The following is a 20,000-nucleotide window of genomic DNA, read 5'->3' as shown; positions in this document are numbered from 1 at the left end:
TTTTATCAGCAGATCCAACTCAGACATGTTATCTGTATTCGGTGATTGGTCAGTGAATTGTAGATGAATTGAAATATAAATGAATGAGTGAATGAATGAATGAAGGAAGGAATGAATGAACGAATGAAAGAATGATGATTCAGTAGATTAATTGAATAATGACAAAAAGTAAACTCAAAACTTAGAACCGACCCGAATCTGAAATGGAACCCCACTGAGGAAAAGTGGATTGCGAGCAGGATATGCTCGACATCAGACTCTTCATACTTCCGATCAAACTATTTCCGACTTCCGAAGAGGTCAAAGACGTCGGAAAGGATGATGAGGAGGACACCAGAAATGACGTCAACGAAGAAAACATAAAATTTTCTTTTAATATCGACTTATTCTCGGACACCAGCCACGAGACCATTGTATTTACGGACTTCGAAATCAACTCAGTGGCCATATTAGTGACGGCTAACTTTTGGATTTCAGAAGCTGTTGTCGCTGAAGTGGTTGTCGCCGATGTCGTCGCGTTGTTGTTTTTTAAGAAGTTTAGAGCAAAGGTTATTGACGACGCGAATATGTTGATACCCTCTTGCATTCTACCTTGGTTGTATAACAACTTAGCTGTCTGTCTTTCCATGTTCAACTGCAGTGTTTGAGTCCGTGTGTATGTGTTTGTGTGTGTGTTTGTGTGTGTGTGTTTATGGGTGTGTGTTTGTGGGTGTGTGTTTGTTTGTGTGTGTGTATTTGTGGGTGTATGAGTATGTATGCGTGTATGATCGGTTAGTTGATAATAATTTTGAAGTCAATTTTTTCAGTGTTTACAATTTTATTTCTTTTAAAAGATTTGAATTATTGAACTACTAATGAATCATCAACCAACAAACCAATCAACTATTTAACCAACCAGCAAACCAATCAACTATTTAACCAACCAGCAAACCAATCAACTATTTAACCAACCAGCAAACCAATTTAACTACCTTGTCAACAAGAAGAGCAGGCGAATTAATCAAACTGGCAGAATTCAAAGATTTCAATTCACACAACAACGTTGATAACGGTCCATCTCTATTTTTATCGGCAAAACTGGCGGGAGGTTTCGTTTTGGCGGGAATCGTTGTTATGGCGGGAAAAAGATGCTGCATTTGGTTTAGAAGAAGGTTTTTGCAAAGTTTGTGGTTGGCATGGCGACCTGCATTTTTGATGGTGTCCAATCTTAGTGCTGATACCTGGCTGGTTAGATCTGGGAAGAAAGGAGGAATCTTTTTTTCTGTTGCAAAAAATTTCGAGATTAATAATAACTCAAATTTATAATAAAATTATGAACATATAAGTATCGTAATTACTACCACCATCATCATCACTATCATCATCATAGTCATCATCACTATCATCATCATCGTCGTCGTCCTTACAACCAGCTGAACAAAAAATAAATCCCTACCTAACAATTTAGAAGTAGCGTTACTTCCACCACCATTATTATTATTATTATTATTATTATTATTATTATTATTATTATTATTATTATGGACCCCGGAAGATAAAAGATTCTCAATCTTCTGCTGAAGTTCATAGTGCTGCAGAACACCCAACAATCCATCAATATTGCAGTTACTAGTTCGACAGCAATCATCCACCAAAATTCCATTAGGCCAAGAGTTTAGGCAAAACTTATTACTGTTATTGTTGTTATTGCTGTTATTGTTGTTGTTATTGTTGTAGAAATTGTCAAAATTTTGAGTTAGTAGGTTGATTTTGTTGCATAGAAGGTAGGCTCGCTGATTGAAGAGTAGTGGTCGGCAGTGAGTTGTTGTTGTCAGTATGTGCTGGCACACCTTCAGGCATCTTGCTAATGTCCTATGACATTTTCTGCTGTGGAAATGAAACAAATTGGTTAATAAGTTAGTTAATTAATTGAATAACTAATTAATTAAATAATTAATTAATTACGTTTCTATAATTAAAATACTATTTAATAAGTCAGTTATTGATAAATGAAATAATAAGACAAGCAAATGTCTGCTCATGAGCTCTTAAAATAAATAATTTTCTGTATTATTTAACAAGGGTGAAGTCGATTTTTTGGGTAATTTGGCGCTATATAAATGTTTATATAATCTATTATTAATTGTTATTGAACAAAAATTAAAATTATCATCCGTAATTTGTGGGTTAGGGTTAGATTAATATGTATATATATATATATATATATATATATATATATATATGTGTGTGTGTATATATAGTTATATTGAGTTATATAGGATTATATATAGTTATATAGGGTTATATAGATTCATATATAGTTATATGTCCTGGGCTTGCCATAAACCTGCATCCCCGCTGCCTTGTGTGCTTTTGAGCAAAAGGCTAGGCCCACCGCTTATAACTGGTGGTCGTCGTCAGGATGGGTGACCGCATGTAAAAAATTCCCCCCCCCCCTTTATTCTATGCCATCACGAAAAAAAACTAATTAAATATAGTTATGTAGAGTTATTGGTTATATATAGTTATATATACGGTTATTCAATAAAATGAATTAAATGAGTGAAAAGAGGTTTCTTACATTGATTTGACAAAAGCTCCATCGGCATTGGCATCACTTTTACTACTACCGATGGTACTTTTATTAAGAATACTACCATTCTTACTATTGATAACGACGCTGCTGTTGTTTTTGTTAGCAGCAACAGCAGCAGCAGTAGTTGTAGTAGTAGTAGATGCGGCAGTGGCAGCGTTAGTGGCAGCAGTTGTAGTAGTGGCGTTGTTGAATAACTCGGCCACTGCCGTGATGAACGCATCTTCCATTTTATTTAGGATATAATTCACATCCCAGCTTTGCTTAAAAGTCACGTCCGAAAAGACATTTTTATAACCATCTTCTTCATCTTCACCTCCGTCGTCCTCATTATTATTATTATTATTATTTTTGTTGTTGTTGTTGTTGCTACCACCGCGACCACCATCGCTGTCTTTAGTTTTGCATTTGATGTAATCAAATTCAAACTCATTGAAATGTTTCAAGTTCGTGACGAATCTGTGATTGTCGGCGTCGAAGAAAAACGTTGATGAGGAGGAGGAGGAGGGCGATGACGCAGACGATGACGTCATCCCATCCTCATCACCATCATCGTCGTCGTTCTTATCACAAATGACGTCATCGTCGCCATCATTCACGCTGAGATTTCTTGTCTTGCGAGCGAACGCGCTCCACCTCAGTGCCTCCCTGTAGTCGGCTAACTTCAGGTAGTTGTTTAAAATCTGCCTCTCGATGAATTCCAAGACAACTGGCTCTGCAGATTGCCTGCCCTCATCTCCTTCGCTATTATTATTATTATTATTATTATTGTTGTTGTTGTTATTTTCGTCACCCACTTTCTCCAACGCGGGTGAGGTGGTTAACTTTTTGTAGCAGGATTTGAAGCCGGCCACCGAATTTTCAATTTTCCCGCGAGCCACATCGGCAGCGTGCCTCATCCAATCAAAATTCTGATTGGTCCACCGATCCAGCGACCAAGCCCACAAGCCCTGAATGGCGTCGGGCGATTTCAAGTTGATTAACGAATTCAAAAGAATCGTGAGCATTTTGAGTACATCAGCACTCGAGCAGACAGTTGTGCCCTCCTTGACCTCGTTAAGTAGTTCATACGAGTACCTAACCACCTGCTCTGATTGGTCGAGGCAGTGGGAAATGATGATGATTGGCATGCGAATCCTGTTAAGCCACTCCCTACAGGTCGCCCAGTTGGTTCTGAAGAAGGACCGGACAAACTTGTTAGGCGGTTGCATGGCAACAGCGCATCCTTCTACGGCGTTGTACAAATGCCTCTCCAAGTATTCAGCAAACATCAACAACAATCTCAACTTTGTCATCGAGTCCTTCGACTGTTCGGCGCTAACAGACGCTGCAGTCGGCACCAGCGATGACGAGAAATACGGCGTCAGATAATACTTTATAGTGTTCTCAATGGCGAGGAATGTATCTTGTGGTTTGGAGCCGAGTGGCGTCTTCAAGCGAGAATCCACGCAGAACTTCGATGCGTACCAAGCCGCCCAACGCCACTGGAGGTCCATATTGCTGCTGACAACCGACGACATCATCTCTCTAAGGTCGACTTTGTCCCCACCCCCCTCCAGAATACTTGTCTCTGATTGGTTGGTGAGACACATAAAATACTGCCGCTCTAGCCAATCGAAGGGAAGGTCATTTTTAGTGATGTGACCTTGTGTGAGGATGAACGACGCGATGACAACGAAGTTGACGGCGTTGAACTTTTCACAAACATCATTAGACATGATGTACCTATGCAGTAGTCTCGTTATGTTTCTGTAGCTACTGTTGCCACTGCTTGTGTAGTTGATGACGCCATTATTTTTAATCTTGTTGCAGCTGCTGTTGTTGCTGCTGCTACTACTACAGCCGACAGCGTTTTGTTTAAGATTCGACAGCGTAAGATCGTTGTTTGTCTTGTTGTGTCTGGCGACTCTCGAGGCATTCATTTGCATGACATTCAGGAATAAGTAGTTGACTCTGCGCGGTGAAAGCGGTGATAGTGAAAGTAACAACCAACCAAGACAGTCAATCAGCCAACAACAAATAAATGAATGAATCAATAAATCAATCAATCGATCAATCAATCAATCAATCGATCGATCGACCAATCAATCAATCAATCAATCAATCAATCAATCAATCAATCAATCAATCAATCAATCAATCAATCAATCAATCAATCAATCAATCAATCAATCAATCAATCAATCAATCAATCAATCAATCAATCAATCAATCAATCAATCAATCAATCAACCAATCAATCAATCAGCCAATCAATCAATCAACCAGTCAGTCAGTCAACAAACTTTTTCAAAACAGCCAACGGCAAGAGCCCCATAAGGTGCAAATATTTTTGCCTGACTAGTAAATTTCGGTCGTTCAATTTCAGGCAGCACAGCTCCAGAGCAACGTAAACTGTGTAGCTGTTAAACTCTTGGCAGTGCTGGAAGAACGAACTCAGGCAGACGTAACAGGCTAAGCTGATCTCATGATCGGGATTGAATCCTGAATTTTTTGTCGGTGGGATAATTTAATCCTAAATTTTGTAATCTCTGGGACAATTTTTATTTCTTGATTTTGCTTCTACTTATGTTAATGTTTAGAAAATGGATTGCTCTTGTAGGCATGTGTGTGTGTGTGTGTATGTGTGTGTGTGTGTGTGTAAAGTAAATGTATTTAGTAGACATTAATAATTATATTCCTAATGGTTATGATGGAGAAATGAAGTTGTTGATCATGTTCTGGCGAGAATGATTACTTTAACGGTGATGGTCGTTGGAGATTGAGAAAGATTGAGAAACAACAAACAACAAAAAACAACAACAGCAACAACAACAGCAAACAACAACAGCAAACAACAACAGCAACAACAACAACAACAAACAACAACAACAAACAACAAACCGTTTTCGATCACAGCACTTAAGAACTGCAAAAATATTCCATTACTATACATTACCCTTGTCTGATTGAACTGCTCAATCAGCTCCAGAGACCATTTCAACAGCAAACATCTGCAGTAGTAATTATGAAGGAATCTTTTTCAAGTAATTATTCAATAATAAAAATATTATAATTAAAATATTTGCTATTGCATCGTTACTTTCATGGTTTTTATTGAAATGTTTTAAAATGCAGTAACTTGGCTTCTGTCATATATTTGTACTGGTGTTGCTAAAACTAGGATGGTGACCTTTTTTATGGTTCATCATGTCAATTTTTGGTTGATTTTTGACTAAAAAAACTAAGTTTTACCGAATTTTATTCAAAATCTTGGTTACTGGATGAATTTTTCAAAAAACGACCGACTTAAATCACAATAACAGCATCACATTCCGACAAAATAGAGATGCACAGTGCATACTCAGTATTTAAAAACTTTGTGCTACAAAAAATCCATCAATGAAATTTTCCTGCCAAACTGGTTTTACAAGTAGCAGCAATAGTTGATTGATCTTTCTGCTTAATAAATCAATTAACCAATCATTTAATGAGTGAATGAAGCAGAAGTGGCAGCTGCAGTAGTAACGGTAGCAGCAGCAGCAGTTTTAACGTAGCCGTGACAAACCTGCTATCGTGTTGAACCGCATTACTGTTAAGTAGGAAGGCCACGATGTTGAAAATGATTGTCAGGTTGTCATCGAACGTCGTGTTGTTGATCTCGTTCGTCGCCTGTGCTATCAACTTGCTGCACAACGCAAAGTGGTTGTGTCTGTGTGTGTGTGAATAATTTATGTTTATGAGTTGGGCTTCTCTGTATTCATGAATAATACAAGTTTGTGAGTTGCGTTCTTCCGTATTTACAAATAAATTAGCGTTTTAATTCTTTTGTCAATTGAACAATGTCAAAATTACGAATAAATTAAATGAACATTTAACTGATCCTTCAATTAATCAGTCAATCAATCAGCTAATCAACCAGTCATCCAACTAACTATAAATAAATTATTCAATCAACCAATCATTTAAAGAATTAATCAACCTATCAATCAATCAGCCAACCAACCAACCAACTAATAAACAACCAATTATTCAATCAATCAACCAGCCAACCATTCAATGAACCAGTCAACTAATAACTTGACGAAACAATCCAAAATCAATCAACCAAATGACCGACCTACAGCAGTGGGAATACAGTGCTTTCAAAATAGCATTATGAACAACAGGGTAATACTCCATCAGCATCTCGCTCATTATGTTCAACTTTTCAGAAAAGAGAGAGAATATGCTTGGAGAAAGGGCATACATCTGAATGAATGAGTGAATGAATGAGTGAATGAATGAGTGAATGAATGAGTATGTATGAATGAGAGAAAAAACAAGTGAAAAAAAAGTAATTGAATAAGAAAAACCCCAAGAAATGAATAAATGAACAAACAAACAAACAAATGAATGAATAAACAAAAGCAAAAACACACTGCGAAGAGGTTTCCCTTAGCGTTAGCAATCTCGACGAGAACACAGACATCAAACAAGAGGATCGATTCAGCCTGGCTCTCTGTATACTCGGCATCATTGAATGGGTTACGATATCCCTCTATCAACAAGCATTTCAGATCAAAATTTTCTAAAGAAACATCGTTATCATCATCATCGCCGCCACTATCATCATCACTATCACCACCAGATGTGATAGTCTCATTGGAGAGAGTAGAATTGTTATTAGTGGCGCTGTTCCTCTGCATTTCTAGCATTAAAACGTTGTAAGCTCTCTCCAGTTGGCAGAGAATTAATTTATAGGACTCTGATAATAATGGTAAACTCTTAAGCATTGTTAGCGATTGGTAGGTAGTTAGAAGGTTTTTCATAAGCTTTCTGGGGATAATTAGTGTAAGATTAGGCAGTTGAGATTTTTCTGAGAGAATTTTCAGTACAAACTCAACAGGTATTTTAGTATTCAAGATGTCAAGGACTACTCCAGTTATGAGAAGTAATGATTCGACGTAATCAAAATCGCATACTTTATCTCTGAGGTACTGACTTGAGATGTAGTCAAACAGGGTGGTGTTCTGGTGGGGGCAATCCATGGCACCAAGTTTGATGATAATGGCATTGATGCATTTGTTGGCCAGTAAAAGAGTTTTTTCATCTCGGTGTTCATCAATGAAATTTTTAGAACAGGCAAGCAGTCGTTCAAATTTTTCTAGAAGATATTGATTTTCAACTGGAGAGGCATCTCCAAGGCAGACGACAACAGTGGTGAAAACTTGAAATAGGGCAGCTGTCTTACTTACTAATAATTCATTGCTAGGTTTAGTGTTTAAATCGTTGATGTAAGTTTCCATGTCTTCTAAAAACTGGTTTAGAAGGTGGAATGTAAATGTCAGATCAGTGCTCCAAAAAGTTTGAAATGACATGAGGGAAGTGGAGATGAAATGAGTTACAGATTCCTTCTGCGTTGTGTCAATGTGCCAGCCGACCAACACATCCACTGTGTCCCTGAAACATTTTTTAAACGAAGCTGGGTACAATTTTGAGATTACGACCATGATGTTTATGATAACTTCTAAATGTTCTGGCAGTTCTACACTTTCCAGGATGGACTGACATCTGGTGACTATGAGGTGCATGAAAGTTTTGAAGACATCTGAATTGCAGTCTAACTTTAGTGCCTGAATTATTGAGTGCAGATAGAAAATGTTGGCATCATCTGTTTGCAATTTCGGAAACAACCAGTCAAAAAATTTACTGGTTGCATAGAGCTGAGTGTAAATGAAACAGATGGACCCAATGCAGTTAGCGACCTCAATTTTGAAATCTCTGGAAATTCTTTCATAAAAGACATTTTGCAGTTTTAAAATAACTTTATCGGCCATGTCACAAATCGTCAGATAGTTATCTTTGATGGTTAAGTATTCCTTGAGGTTATCCACTGCGGTGAACCTCCTGTCCAGATCATCATCTTGAGTCACTTTTCGTACCAGGGTGGAAAATCTAGAGTCGTCCGATCTCCTTTCTGTGGTAGAACTCATCATTTCTTTGTAACCGTATTTATGGGATTTCTCTCCAAAATAAAATGAACTTTTCTCAAGTGCACCCGCTTTTTCAGAGTCGAGTTTTTTCTGGGAACTACTCTTTGCTGAGTAATCATATTTTTCATACTTGTCCTTGCGTCTTCTTTCTCTGCTTCGACTGCTACTATGTCGTCCGCCACCATCCATTTCGTGCAAATTTTTGTGCAAAATTCGCTAAAATGTTGATATAATAATACGAGTTTAAAATTTAGACTGCCAAAAAGTGATAATTAATATTTTAATAAAATAATAATAAAGTAATACAATGTTTACTAAACTTTTCGCAAACTATATATCGATAGCAAAGAACAAATGCAATACAATTTCGTTGCTAATTGAAGGCGAACATGCAATTGAATTTGTTTGGATATTCTATATATATATGGCTGGAGTCTTTCATATAGAATGGAGATGATGAATCGTATTGTAGTAAAATAAGTTGTCGCTCATTATTTTAATTATCATCTTTTATTGTAAACGCCGTTCAAATCCAACTTTTGAAATTTTGACATAGGAATTAGACTATAGCATTTTACTAAACATGGAATTTAACGAAGGCCAGTAAACATCTGCGTTATTATATAATTATTCACTTTCTCCGTCACTTAACAAATCAAATATAATAAATTATTTAAAAAAGATAAAATGTATGACGCCAATGCCGACCCAGCTCCCTGTAAAGTGCAATGGAAGATTACCGAAAGATTAAACTAATGAAAAGTTCCATGGTCCAACTACATATTAATACCAGAACATGGTGGCCATCGATGTTTTTAAATTTTAATTCGTACTTTCATGGCTCAGTCGTTTGTTTTAATGAACAATTGTTTCTTTTGATTTAATCCTAATAAGATGTTTTTTCGTTTTGACTGGGCTCATCAACACGCAGGAATTGAAGTCGAAGTAAGGAGCACTTAACACATAACCTGGCACTTTGACCGCGGAACCAACTGTAAATTCGTGACATACCACACAAACACACACACACACACACACACACACACACACTCACTCACACACCACACACACACACAACGAACTTATTTACCTAAAAATAAACCATGACTTTAAATGTGACAAGTGCGACAAGCAATTAGAATTGTACTTCAAACGATTAAAGATACTATGTAAAAAAAATGGAAATATGTACATATAGGTAGTCGATATAATGCTCCCAAATATATAATGAGATAATTATGTTACTCAATTATATAAATATATTAATCCTAATTATGTGTTATGAGTTATAGAATCCACCGTCTGGTTTACGTGCAAATCCATTGTTGGTAGTTTGAGTGTGGTGGCTGGCTGTACAAATAATTTCTCGTTACTAAATATTATTCAAGTAATAATAATTAAAATTTATAACAATATGCTATAAATAACAATAAAAATAATACTTAACTGACATATGACGGTCTTAGAGCTGTGAGGACTTCTTTTATTAGCACTGCATATAATTCTTAGAGGATGATTTGGCGCCAAAATTTTAACGTTCGAGTTTTTGAAAGCTTTATCCAATTGGCTATATTAAATTATAATATTATCTATATTAAAGTATTGTAATTGGCAGTGTTATAATATATTATTGGCTATATTAAATTATATTTTTTATTATTTATCTATAATTTTAAAATTGTATTATTCATCTATTCATTAGCAGCTAAAATTTAAAATAAAATGAATAATAATAATTGGCAGTGTTATAATATATTATTGGCTATATTAAATTATATTTTTTATTATTTATCTATAATTTTAAAATTTTATTAATCATCTATCCATTAGCAGCTAAAATTTAAAATAAAATGAATAATAAAGATTATTAAGAACTCAGAGGTGTTGCCATCAGTGATGTCAAGTGTTCTTCTCTGTAGACAGATTTCATTTTTATTTTTCAAAAAATGTTTATGATGGTTGTATTCGGATTCCAGGATGAAATCCAGGCTATCCTTATTTCCAGTGACCTTTCTATGGGTCAAGTCATCATCAGCAGCAGCAGCTACATCGTCTTCGTCGTTGTTGTAGTTGTTTGAGATTTCTTTCAAAAGTTTAGAATGGGTCTTGGTACAATTCAAACGTTCCCAAGGGTTGTCTTTAATGTTGTTGTTGTTGATGTTGTTGTTGTTGATGTTGATGTTGTTGTTGATGTTGATGTGATTGTTGTTGTTGTTGTTGTTGATGTAACTATTGTTAAAGTTGTTGATGTCATCACCGTTGTTGCCAGAATTCGACTGAGCAACGCGCTAATGTTATTTAATGTCAGCATTTCGTGGTTATAATTTAATAATACTGTTAATAATAAGATTAAATAATAATAGTAATTATTATATTATAATTATAATCCTACTTATCTATTAATTAATTATAGTTATTAAAATATATTATAATTAATAATTAATTACTGGCGTAATTTTTTTTGCTGGTTTACAAATAAGTATGGTAATAATGAATAAGTTCGGATAAAAAACAACAACAACAACAACAGCAACAACAATAATAATAATATAATAATAATAATAACAATAATAATAATAAACCTTTTTATTATGATCATGATCCGGCCCTATAAATTGATCATCACCCTCGTATTGTGGGTACGGATAGGGCTTGCGATTTGACGACATCATTAATTATTATTATTGTTGTTGTTGTTGTTTTTGTTATTGCGACTGTTGATATCGTTGCTGTTGTTTTTGTTGTTGTAAGTTTTCTGCGAAATTTTTTTTTGAATTTTTCGGCTTTAATAACTTTTATAAAGTTAACATTGGATAGAAATAAAAATATACAACACATTCATAAACATCTATTTATAAATACGGCAGTGTTTGTTTGCATATATTTGCATAAATCATACATGTATGTATGTATGTATGCATACACATGTGTGTGTGTCGGTATGCATGTACAATGTATGTATGTGTGAGTGTGTGTATGTATGTGTGTGTATACTCTTAAATATTTGAGCACATGTTGCTATGATGAGTAACCAAAGCAACGATATGAACACACAGGCACCAAAGAAGATGAATAGATTGCAAATGGTTAAATAATTCATCTATTTATGCCTAGAAACAAAAATTAGATGACATCCAAATACACATAAATTTGAGTGAATGTATATTTTTTGGTTGGCGTCTGCTGTTGCTACGACTGCTACAACCAGGTTTGAACGCAAGGATATCCCATCCCTCATTTTATTTAAAAATTCAAAATAATGTTCGAATATTATAATTTTTTGCTCTCTTTGATCGAAGTAACAATTTCGCCACCATCATCATTGTCAACATCATCAATCTCACCCATATCATCGTGGTTTATCATTGTAAAGTTTCTAATTACTTCTCGGTGGGCAGCTTAGTTTTGTGTACTAAACTTCAAAACCAAATATTATATAACTTAATGGGATGAGTTTTAACAAATGAATTTTTTTTGTAGCCCATTTTATTTCAACATAAACAAAGGCATTGTACAGTGAGTTTTACGAGTCAACATTGAATTGCTAGCAAATAGACTAACTATTGTTCCACAAACACAGGTGCTACCAAGTTTCTCTGCTCACATAAACATACAACATGACTAATGAAAAGTTTTAGCTAAGTTTTTCTATTCTTTTTTTGAAAAGAGTAACCAGAATGAAGGTTCATCATATCTACGGCCCCATCAGCGCGACCAATTATACCCATGGATAGGGTAACCCCAGTAACTGGCACCAACTTCAGAAACGGTGTCAAAAGTCAACCAACTTCTGGCATCCTTCAGCTCACAGATACATCCGCCTTGAAGCCCCGGTCTCATGTTGAATGCGGCACAGACCGACTGTTGCAGGCAGATGGACAAGCAGTAGAGCGATGAACATCTCCTGTTGTTCCACACCACCTCCAAACTGTCGCTCACTATGTACTTGTTCGTCAAACGTTTCGTGGCTTTTCTTTCAAAAGGTACTGCAAAAATTTGGGCACATTAATAATGATTTTTCAGGCTGTAAACAAATTTTTAAACAAAACATCAAGTTCTGTGATGAAACCAAGTGTTTTAAATTAATTACAATTTAATTCCAAAATCGTCAACATCACTATAAATGACTGATCAAAGCAGCAGGACGGACATTCCATTGAGATCGGTCTTTCGCAGATGAAGTTCTGGAAGGAAGCACATCCCTTGTCCCTCCAGTTCTGACTGTCCGCTAACTTGACGCAACACGCGTCGTCGTTCGGATCTCCGGAATCCCAATTGGAAAACTTGAAATCGCTGTTGTCCAGCCAGTAGATGTGTTTCACGTCAGCCAGCAGGCACTGTAGTCTGTACATCCCGATCCAATACCCGTTCACTGCTGGATCCATGCTGATTAATTAGCGATTGATATTTATTTGGTGGGCGGTGTTTGCTGTTTTGTTTAGAAACTTTTGAGTGATTAGCCAAATTATTAATTGCTTTGTGAATTTGTCAATCTGTGAAGTTAGAGATTGAAGTGCGCATGTGACCTCCGAAGAAATTCATATTTCGGAATCACCAAGTATAGCCAGGCAGTGAACGAGTTTGAATGAAGAGAGATCTCTACATATCTATTATAGGAAAAATCATATAATGCGTAGGTTGGTTCGTTGTATCTCTGAGTAAGACATTTAAAGAAACTATACAGAGACGAAAAACACAGAAAATAATTTTACACGCCGCCAAAAAAAATCACCGCTGAACGATGAAAGCATTTTCTTGCGATGACGAAATACTCGCCAACCAGCTATCCATGCTATGGCATATGTTACGGGCTTCGTCAAATAAGACGGACCCAGATGAAAAGAAGTAACATGATTGGCCGAAGTTTTGCCATGTAGAATTGGGGCAGCCAGCCGGCCCTGAATGTGATTGGTTGAGTTATGTATATCTCGAAAAATATTATTGTGCCATGATACAAGTTATTTAAAATATTATATTGTAGGTAGATGCACGTTATTGGTTGTTTAATGTTATAAAAAATAGGACATCTATTTTTCAAATGAATTCATTCAAATGCTGTTTTATGTGAAACGTACAAATGTTCTCAATATTTCATACATTAATTTCTTAATTTTATTTTATTTCATTCACAAAATATTTTACCAAATTATTTAAAATAAAAAGTAATCGTAAATAAAAACTTGAAAAAACTCTCCACCTCACCTCCAAAAACGTCGCCCAGTTGGTTTTGAAACATCACAAATTTGACCACGATGGCCACAAAGAAAAATGAATTAATGAGATTGTGATAACCAATGAAACTTTGTACCATATTAACAAACGCCATTTTACAAATTTTACCGAAAACCGTCAAATTATTTCGAATTTTTGGTAATTTAATGAAAACAAATTAACAAAAATGATAATTATAGATAGTTTTTAGCACTAAATTCTGCTATAAATGCCTTTAAATTTTAACTGAAACTAAGCTTAAACTGTTAAATATGTCTAGCAATCACGAATACATGGATCCTTAAAGGTATGCATTTACTTAAAAGCTTAGGATTGAAAATTCTTTCAAACATTTGGATTGTTATCTATTGTCTTCCATCATATTGTGTTCCATGTACTTTTGGTACTATTACTATTTTTTTGTAATTTTGGTATGATTTTTGTATTTGTTGGTATGTAAAATTTGAGGCGTTTTATTGGGACAGAGACGAACTAATGAGTTTTGCACGCAGAGGCATTTGAAAGGAAAAAAGATTTTATTTCCTTTAAAAAAAGTATAAAGATAGCTGAAATAATTTTTTAAAATGCTAGCAAAACACCATATAAAATAAATATCTGTGCGTGTGTGTATTTGTGGGTTTATATTATTAAAAAAAAATATACTGTGACATTTAATTGACTGAGATATTTGCTGATCGAAATGCATTTGGCGAATGCACCACGCGTAAGGTTCGTATTGTCGGAAACGGCTGATGAGATCCACCAAACAATAGAAGCGAGATAAAATATTCTAAAGAAATAATGGAAAAAAATGGAAAAAAATCATAATTTAGAAACCTTAACACACGCACGCAAACGCACGAGCACAATTAAATATGTTCATATAAGGAAAAAAATAAAGCTACATTGATTGATACAAGTGATGTAGATTGTATATGTGATTATAATATAAGTAGTTTTTTTACTCACATTCAGAGACCATAATACATTGTTGCTGGTCATATCATACGTCTATTTATTATTTGCACTGTCATAATGCGGATAAATTCGCAAAGTCAAAACACATTCGAGCCAGATTAAAAATCATAACCGTAGATGGGGTAGCTCCAATAACTGGCACCAACTCCTGGCACAGGTTCTGAGGTCAGCCAGCTTCTGGCATCTTTCAGTTCACAGTTGCATCCAGCAACTCCACCACCGCCATCAACCACTACACTGCTGCCACCATCGCCACCAAGCGCCGGTCGCATGTTGAATCCAGCACATATCCAGTTTTGCAGGCACGTCACCATGCAAAACTGCACCAAACATCTCTTGTTGTACACCACCTCCAAACTATCGCTTCCTACGTAACTGTCAGCCAGGCGTCTGTACGCTCTTCCCTTTATTTGCACTGTACGGTGTCACAAATTGTACCGTGTTTATTAACCCATTATTAAAAATTGTTAACTCAGCTGGTTAGAGCGCTTCTTTTTGCGTTTTTAACATGAGATGACCTGGTTCAAACACTATCTGTCTCCTGTCTGTGTAAATTTCAGAATCATGAAAAAACTTGTACTTGTCGCGCTTACGTGCACATACGAATGTGTACATTTCAAGATATCACAAATTGGTCTACACTATAAAAATCACTGCATTTCGATAGATTTGATTCATTTCTGAAAAAAAACACTCAAAAAAAACAATGTGAAAAACAAAAACCTAACACTTAAACGTTGAAGCCGGCTTTTCGCAAATGTAGAAACATCCATTATAATGGCAAAACTTATCCCTCCACATTCCTCCATTTACAATCCTCGAACAACACGTGTCTTCATTCGGTTCACTCTCGCTGGTCATCCAGTTGACAAAATCAAAGTTGGAACCGTCCAGCCAGTAGCTGTGTGATTCATTCTTGCTACAACTCAGTCTGTACATGCCGATCCAATAATCGTTCTCGCTACTGCATTCGCCAGGATGATAGCGTGTCGGTGGGTAGGTATTCAATTTATTTCGTTTTTATTTACTCAATTCGTCTATTTAAACTAAAAACATTACTAAATACTGATTGTAGTACTTGTATAAATATTTAACAATTGTAACATAATACATAATATAACTAATAATACTTATAATTATAATAATTAATTCACATTTATTATAAATATTATTATAAATGTATTCAATCAGTTTGCTTTCAATCGTAACTGTCATTCAAAGTTAGAAATTGGAACTGTGGTGTGTCTGGCAAGAATAGAATTACTCCACAACTCTTTTAGAATACTATTAGACGTAGAAATAATCTTTTTTAAATTGGGAAAAAATAAAAATTCTAAATTAATGATTAGTTCTAGAAAGACGTCTCGTGGATGTTTCATATCGACAATTTTTCAAATCAAGAGGTCCAAATTAATCATATGCTCGAGGGTGTAATGGCGAAAATATAAAAAAATTCCCGACAATCAAATTGAAAATTCAGAAAAATTTTTCAACCTTTTTTCGACCAAGAAACTTGACTCTTCCACTGATCCAACGCTGACCAATAGGCTCTTCATGTTCAGACAACTATTGAGTGCTTCGTAAAAAGTGGATGCTGTTACAGTTGAAATAAAGTAACATGATTGGTCGAACGCCAGCCAATCAGAGAGTGGGCATCTACTCTGCGCTGTTATAACATTTCTTTAGAGTATAGTATAATTTTTTTAACTATTAAATTGTATTAAACGTCTATTTATACTAAAAGTACTTGTATAAATATTTAACCATTGTAACATAATACAATATGTTTATAATAATATTTATATTATAATTATAATAATTAATTCACATATATTATAAATATTATTATAAATAATGTATGACGAACTTTCTGGAACGTTGTCTGCAGCTGCACAAGGGTCGATTGATGCTAACATTAAAATGGTAGAAAGAAGGAAACTCGATGGAGAAAATTTCATCCCAGCACCGCTGATGTAAAAGTAAGGATGAATTTTTTTATTTACAAATTATTTCTCTGACATTTCATTTAAAAAAATAAATAAAATTATGATTGTAGGTAATTAGTTTTAGTATTTTTAGCTATTAAGAATCTTTTTACAATTAAATTTAATTCAATAAAATCAGAATCATAGTAATAAATCTATTTGAAGTTGAAACGTTTAGAGAGTCATTGGAATGTACTACTTAGTAGAATAAATAAATGAATGAATATATATGAATATATATATATATATATATATGTGTGTGGGTGTGTGTGTGTGTATGTGTGTGTGTGGATGTATGTGTGTTTATCTGCGTTTGTGCTTGTGTATGACGTGTGTGTATTCAATTAGGTAAGTAATAAAGTATTGTTTCGCAAGCTTGGAATGCATTACCGCACGAGATAGAAAAAATTGATGACTCCATTGTTGGGCAGCTGGTAGTGATTGGTGTGTGCGATCCGGAAGAATGAACAAGCATAGGACGGTGAATGGATGAGTGAAAAAAATATAAAAATATTGAAGTGCACCAAGAAATATATGAATTGATATAAAATGTGATACAAAATGTGAACCAATCCTTTCGTACACACACACACACACACACACACACACACACATCCACACACACACACACACACGCAAGATGGGTCTTGAGATCCGCTCGGAACTTTGTAAGTGATGGAGAAGTAGTCAGAGAAGTGGATAGAGAGTTCGAGAGGAAAGAACCAAAAAATCAAACGCAGATTTACCAGAAAAGTGTTTAACAGAAGTTAAAAATCGAAAATCGGGACGTTTAGGCTCAATTAGTATATCTGATAAGTACTTAGGAAATAATTTAGATTGGGACTTGTACATTATTGTGCAAATTGTTATATGATAATTGTTTGTATGTGTGTGTGTGTTTGTGTGTTTATCTCTCTCTCTCTCTCTCTCTCTCTCTCCTCTCTCTCTTCTCTCTCTCTTGCGATGAAAAATGTTGATTTTTCTCCAAAAAATAATTAATAAATAATAATCGATCAAGCCAGCTAAATATACATGAAACGCTGAAAAAGCAAAGGAACCCATTACGAATTCGCTAAAAAGACAACAAAAGCTTAATGCAGTAAAACAACCAAATGAATTTTTTTAATTATTTTTTTCCATTAGTGCCAGCATAGGCACACAATGCCCATTAGCACAAATTGATTACAATACAAAAAAGATTGTATAGCGTTAACCAACATACATATTGACATACAAAAAGTTATATAAATACAAACAGACATACATACAAACTTTTGTTGATATACAAATATACATTATTAACATACAAACATACAAACTGGCATCAACATACAAACGGTTAAACACAAACAGAAGTTACATCATTATACAAACATAGCAACAACATTTACAATGCAAAAAATAAAGGAATACAATGCAAACTTACACCACACCACACACATAAGTGTATTTAGATGTGTGTGCGCGTTTGTGTATGTGCGTGTGTATGTGCGTGCGTGTGCGTGTGTGTGTGTGTGTGTGTGTGTGTGTGTGTGTGTGTGTGTGTTACTATAAATTCAGACTTCTGTTTATGCCATTGGAGTTCATATTTTCTTTATTTTTCATTTGTTGCCAAAGATTGCTTCATATTTGAGTTATCATTCTATAAATTTGTAATTTAAGTAAAGTTTCGCATTGGTTTATAGGTGTTTGCGGCTAATTTGATAATTAAATAATTAAAAATTAATCATTTTTTTGTGTTTTTATTAATTTAATTACTCAAAATTTGAAACAATAACATTGGATCTGCTAAGGAAAATGAATTCCTTTTGCTAAAGAATTGGTCCGTTTGGTTGGATGGAACTGATTTCATATATACAAATTGGGATAATGGTGGTCCTGCTAACGACCCAGATACTGCAACGTGTAGCTCGAAGTTTGTTGCAGCTGGGAAATGGAGAGATAAGGAACCAACTTCTGCTCAAAATTACATATGCGAGAGACCAGTCTCAGTTAAACGTTAATGTTCATCAATTTTAAATCGAAGCCTTCAAATTTTACGCATAAACAGGTTGATCCGGCACCAATAAAAATGCCGCATTAACTAATGGAATGTTTAATTTTAAGTTTATTTATGTAAAATTATCTCAGATAAATTTTTCTTGCAGTGCCAACTCAGAAAAAAGCCATCAGACGTCTGATCAACAGCTTCGTAGTAAGCAACAACTTGGGAGTTGTGCACGGCGAGAAATGTTCCAAGTGGTTCTGCCTGCTGATGTGCATGAGGAACTGGATGTGTGCTGGATTCAACATGCGACAGCTGCTGCCTAATAGTAGATGCAGCTGTGAATTGAAAGATGCCAGAAGTTGGAAGACCTATCAATCCTTGCCGGAAGTTGGTGCCAGTTATTGGAGCTACCCCATCTATGGCTATGATTTTGTTTAGGCTGAGGTTAGATGAGAAATGAGAAATTAAAATTTGACAAACCTTATCTTCATTGTAATAACTCACTCAATTTTGTCATTTCTAATTTTTAATACCATCACCAATATTTCAGAATTGTTTAGTTCAGTAGATTGAAACATTTTTATAAAAGTGTTAATCGTAATATTATAGTTTAACGCAGATGTTTAAGAGGTGAGAATTTGTTAATTTATTTCAATATTATTGACAACCATTGGATACATACACGTGTAGTCTTATTGATACAATGATACTTAATCGCATTGAAACAAACATTTTTTCCAGTTTTCCAGTAGATACTGTTTAAATTATTTAATTTATTTTTTTAGAGATTTCTAAAGAAGCAGATCAAAGAATATAGTGAATTGTTGTCATTATTTAAAAAATTAAATCACTAGTATCAGTACAAGAGTTGATTCTTAAATGAATGTAACTCATTCATCAACTTTTCAAGAATGTAATAAAAGAAGATAATAAAATTTTTCAAGAAGATAATAAAGTTTTCGAATAATTAGACCCCCTAAACAAATCTAACAACATTTTTCCATATACATAACTTTGAATATTTTGTGTATTGGATGAATTTGTCATTTTTGAATGCTCCAATATAATCAACTCTGAATTATCTGAACTCTCCGCCTGGCGTTCAGCCAATAATTTAAATTTTATAATTTTAACCTGATTTAATTTAAATTGTTTAAAATTAAAATTAATTAAATTTTATTCGCATGGGCGATGTTACCTGGTCTCTGGCGAATAATTCTTCTAGTTTCTACTCCAACGAGTGCTACTACTTCCACCTCTCTCCATTAAAATATTTTTAAAATATTCTAATTGAAATAAAAATGTGTCGATCG

General features: G+C 34.7%; 4 protein-coding genes across 4 annotated transcripts in view; all 4 read right to left on the bottom strand.

The window, feature by feature from the left end:
* Positions 1-8,715, bottom strand: part of HELRODRAFT_194220 (hypothetical protein) — a gene marked incomplete at its 5' end in the record, with an annotated part of 26,523 nt that extends 17,808 nt beyond the window's left edge. Inside the window, 10 exons of the mRNA XM_009031191.1 lie at positions 1-32; positions 193-634; positions 981-1,261; positions 1,436-1,866; positions 2,561-4,525; positions 4,948-5,056; positions 5,456-5,565; positions 6,120-6,263; positions 6,690-6,802; positions 6,973-8,715. The exon at positions 1-32 is cut by the window's left edge and continues 68 nt beyond it. Of these exons, the coding sequence (XP_009029439.1) occupies positions 1-32; positions 193-634; positions 981-1,261; positions 1,436-1,866; positions 2,561-4,525; positions 4,948-5,056; positions 5,456-5,565; positions 6,120-6,263; positions 6,690-6,802; positions 6,973-8,715 (5,370 nt within the window). The remainder of the gene's footprint in view (positions 33-192; positions 635-980; positions 1,262-1,435; positions 1,867-2,560; positions 4,526-4,947; positions 5,057-5,455; positions 5,566-6,119; positions 6,264-6,689; positions 6,803-6,972) is intronic.
* Positions 8,716-9,805: 1,090 nt separating this feature from the next.
* On the bottom strand, positions 9,806-10,544 carry HELRODRAFT_89338 (hypothetical protein; the record flags this gene model as incomplete). The annotated part of the gene is made up of 3 exons (XM_009031118.1): positions 9,806-9,876; positions 9,978-10,093; positions 10,402-10,544. Coding segments are annotated over 3 exons (330 nt in total), but the record flags the coding sequence as incomplete, so codon positions are not given.
* A 1,687-nt stretch (positions 10,545-12,231) lies between these two features.
* Positions 12,232-13,852, bottom strand: HELRODRAFT_181383 (hypothetical protein; the record flags this gene model as incomplete). Its single annotated transcript, XM_009031190.1, has 4 exons — positions 12,232-12,512; positions 12,677-12,912; positions 13,307-13,424; positions 13,729-13,852. 4 exons carry the CDS (start codon positions 13,850-13,852, stop codon positions 12,232-12,234), a joined length of 759 nt encoding a protein of 252 aa, XP_009029438.1.
* Positions 13,853-14,813: 961 nt separating this feature from the next.
* Positions 14,814-16,271, bottom strand: HELRODRAFT_181382 (hypothetical protein; the record flags this gene model as incomplete). The annotated part of the gene is made up of 3 exons (XM_009031189.1): positions 14,814-15,130; positions 15,444-15,679; positions 16,210-16,271. 3 exons carry the CDS (start codon positions 16,269-16,271, stop codon positions 14,814-14,816), a joined length of 615 nt encoding a protein of 204 aa, XP_009029437.1.
* Between the last annotated feature and the right edge of the window lie 3,729 nt (positions 16,272-20,000).

The sequence above is a fragment of the Helobdella robusta genome, assembly GCF_000326865.2.
Source record: "Helobdella robusta unplaced genomic scaffold HELROscaffold_70, whole genome shotgun sequence".
Lineage (NCBI taxonomy): Eukaryota > Metazoa > Annelida > Clitellata > Rhynchobdellida > Glossiphoniidae > Helobdella > Helobdella robusta.
Note: the sequence above shows the minus strand (reverse complement) of the source record. Positions and strands in the feature narration are given on the sequence as shown.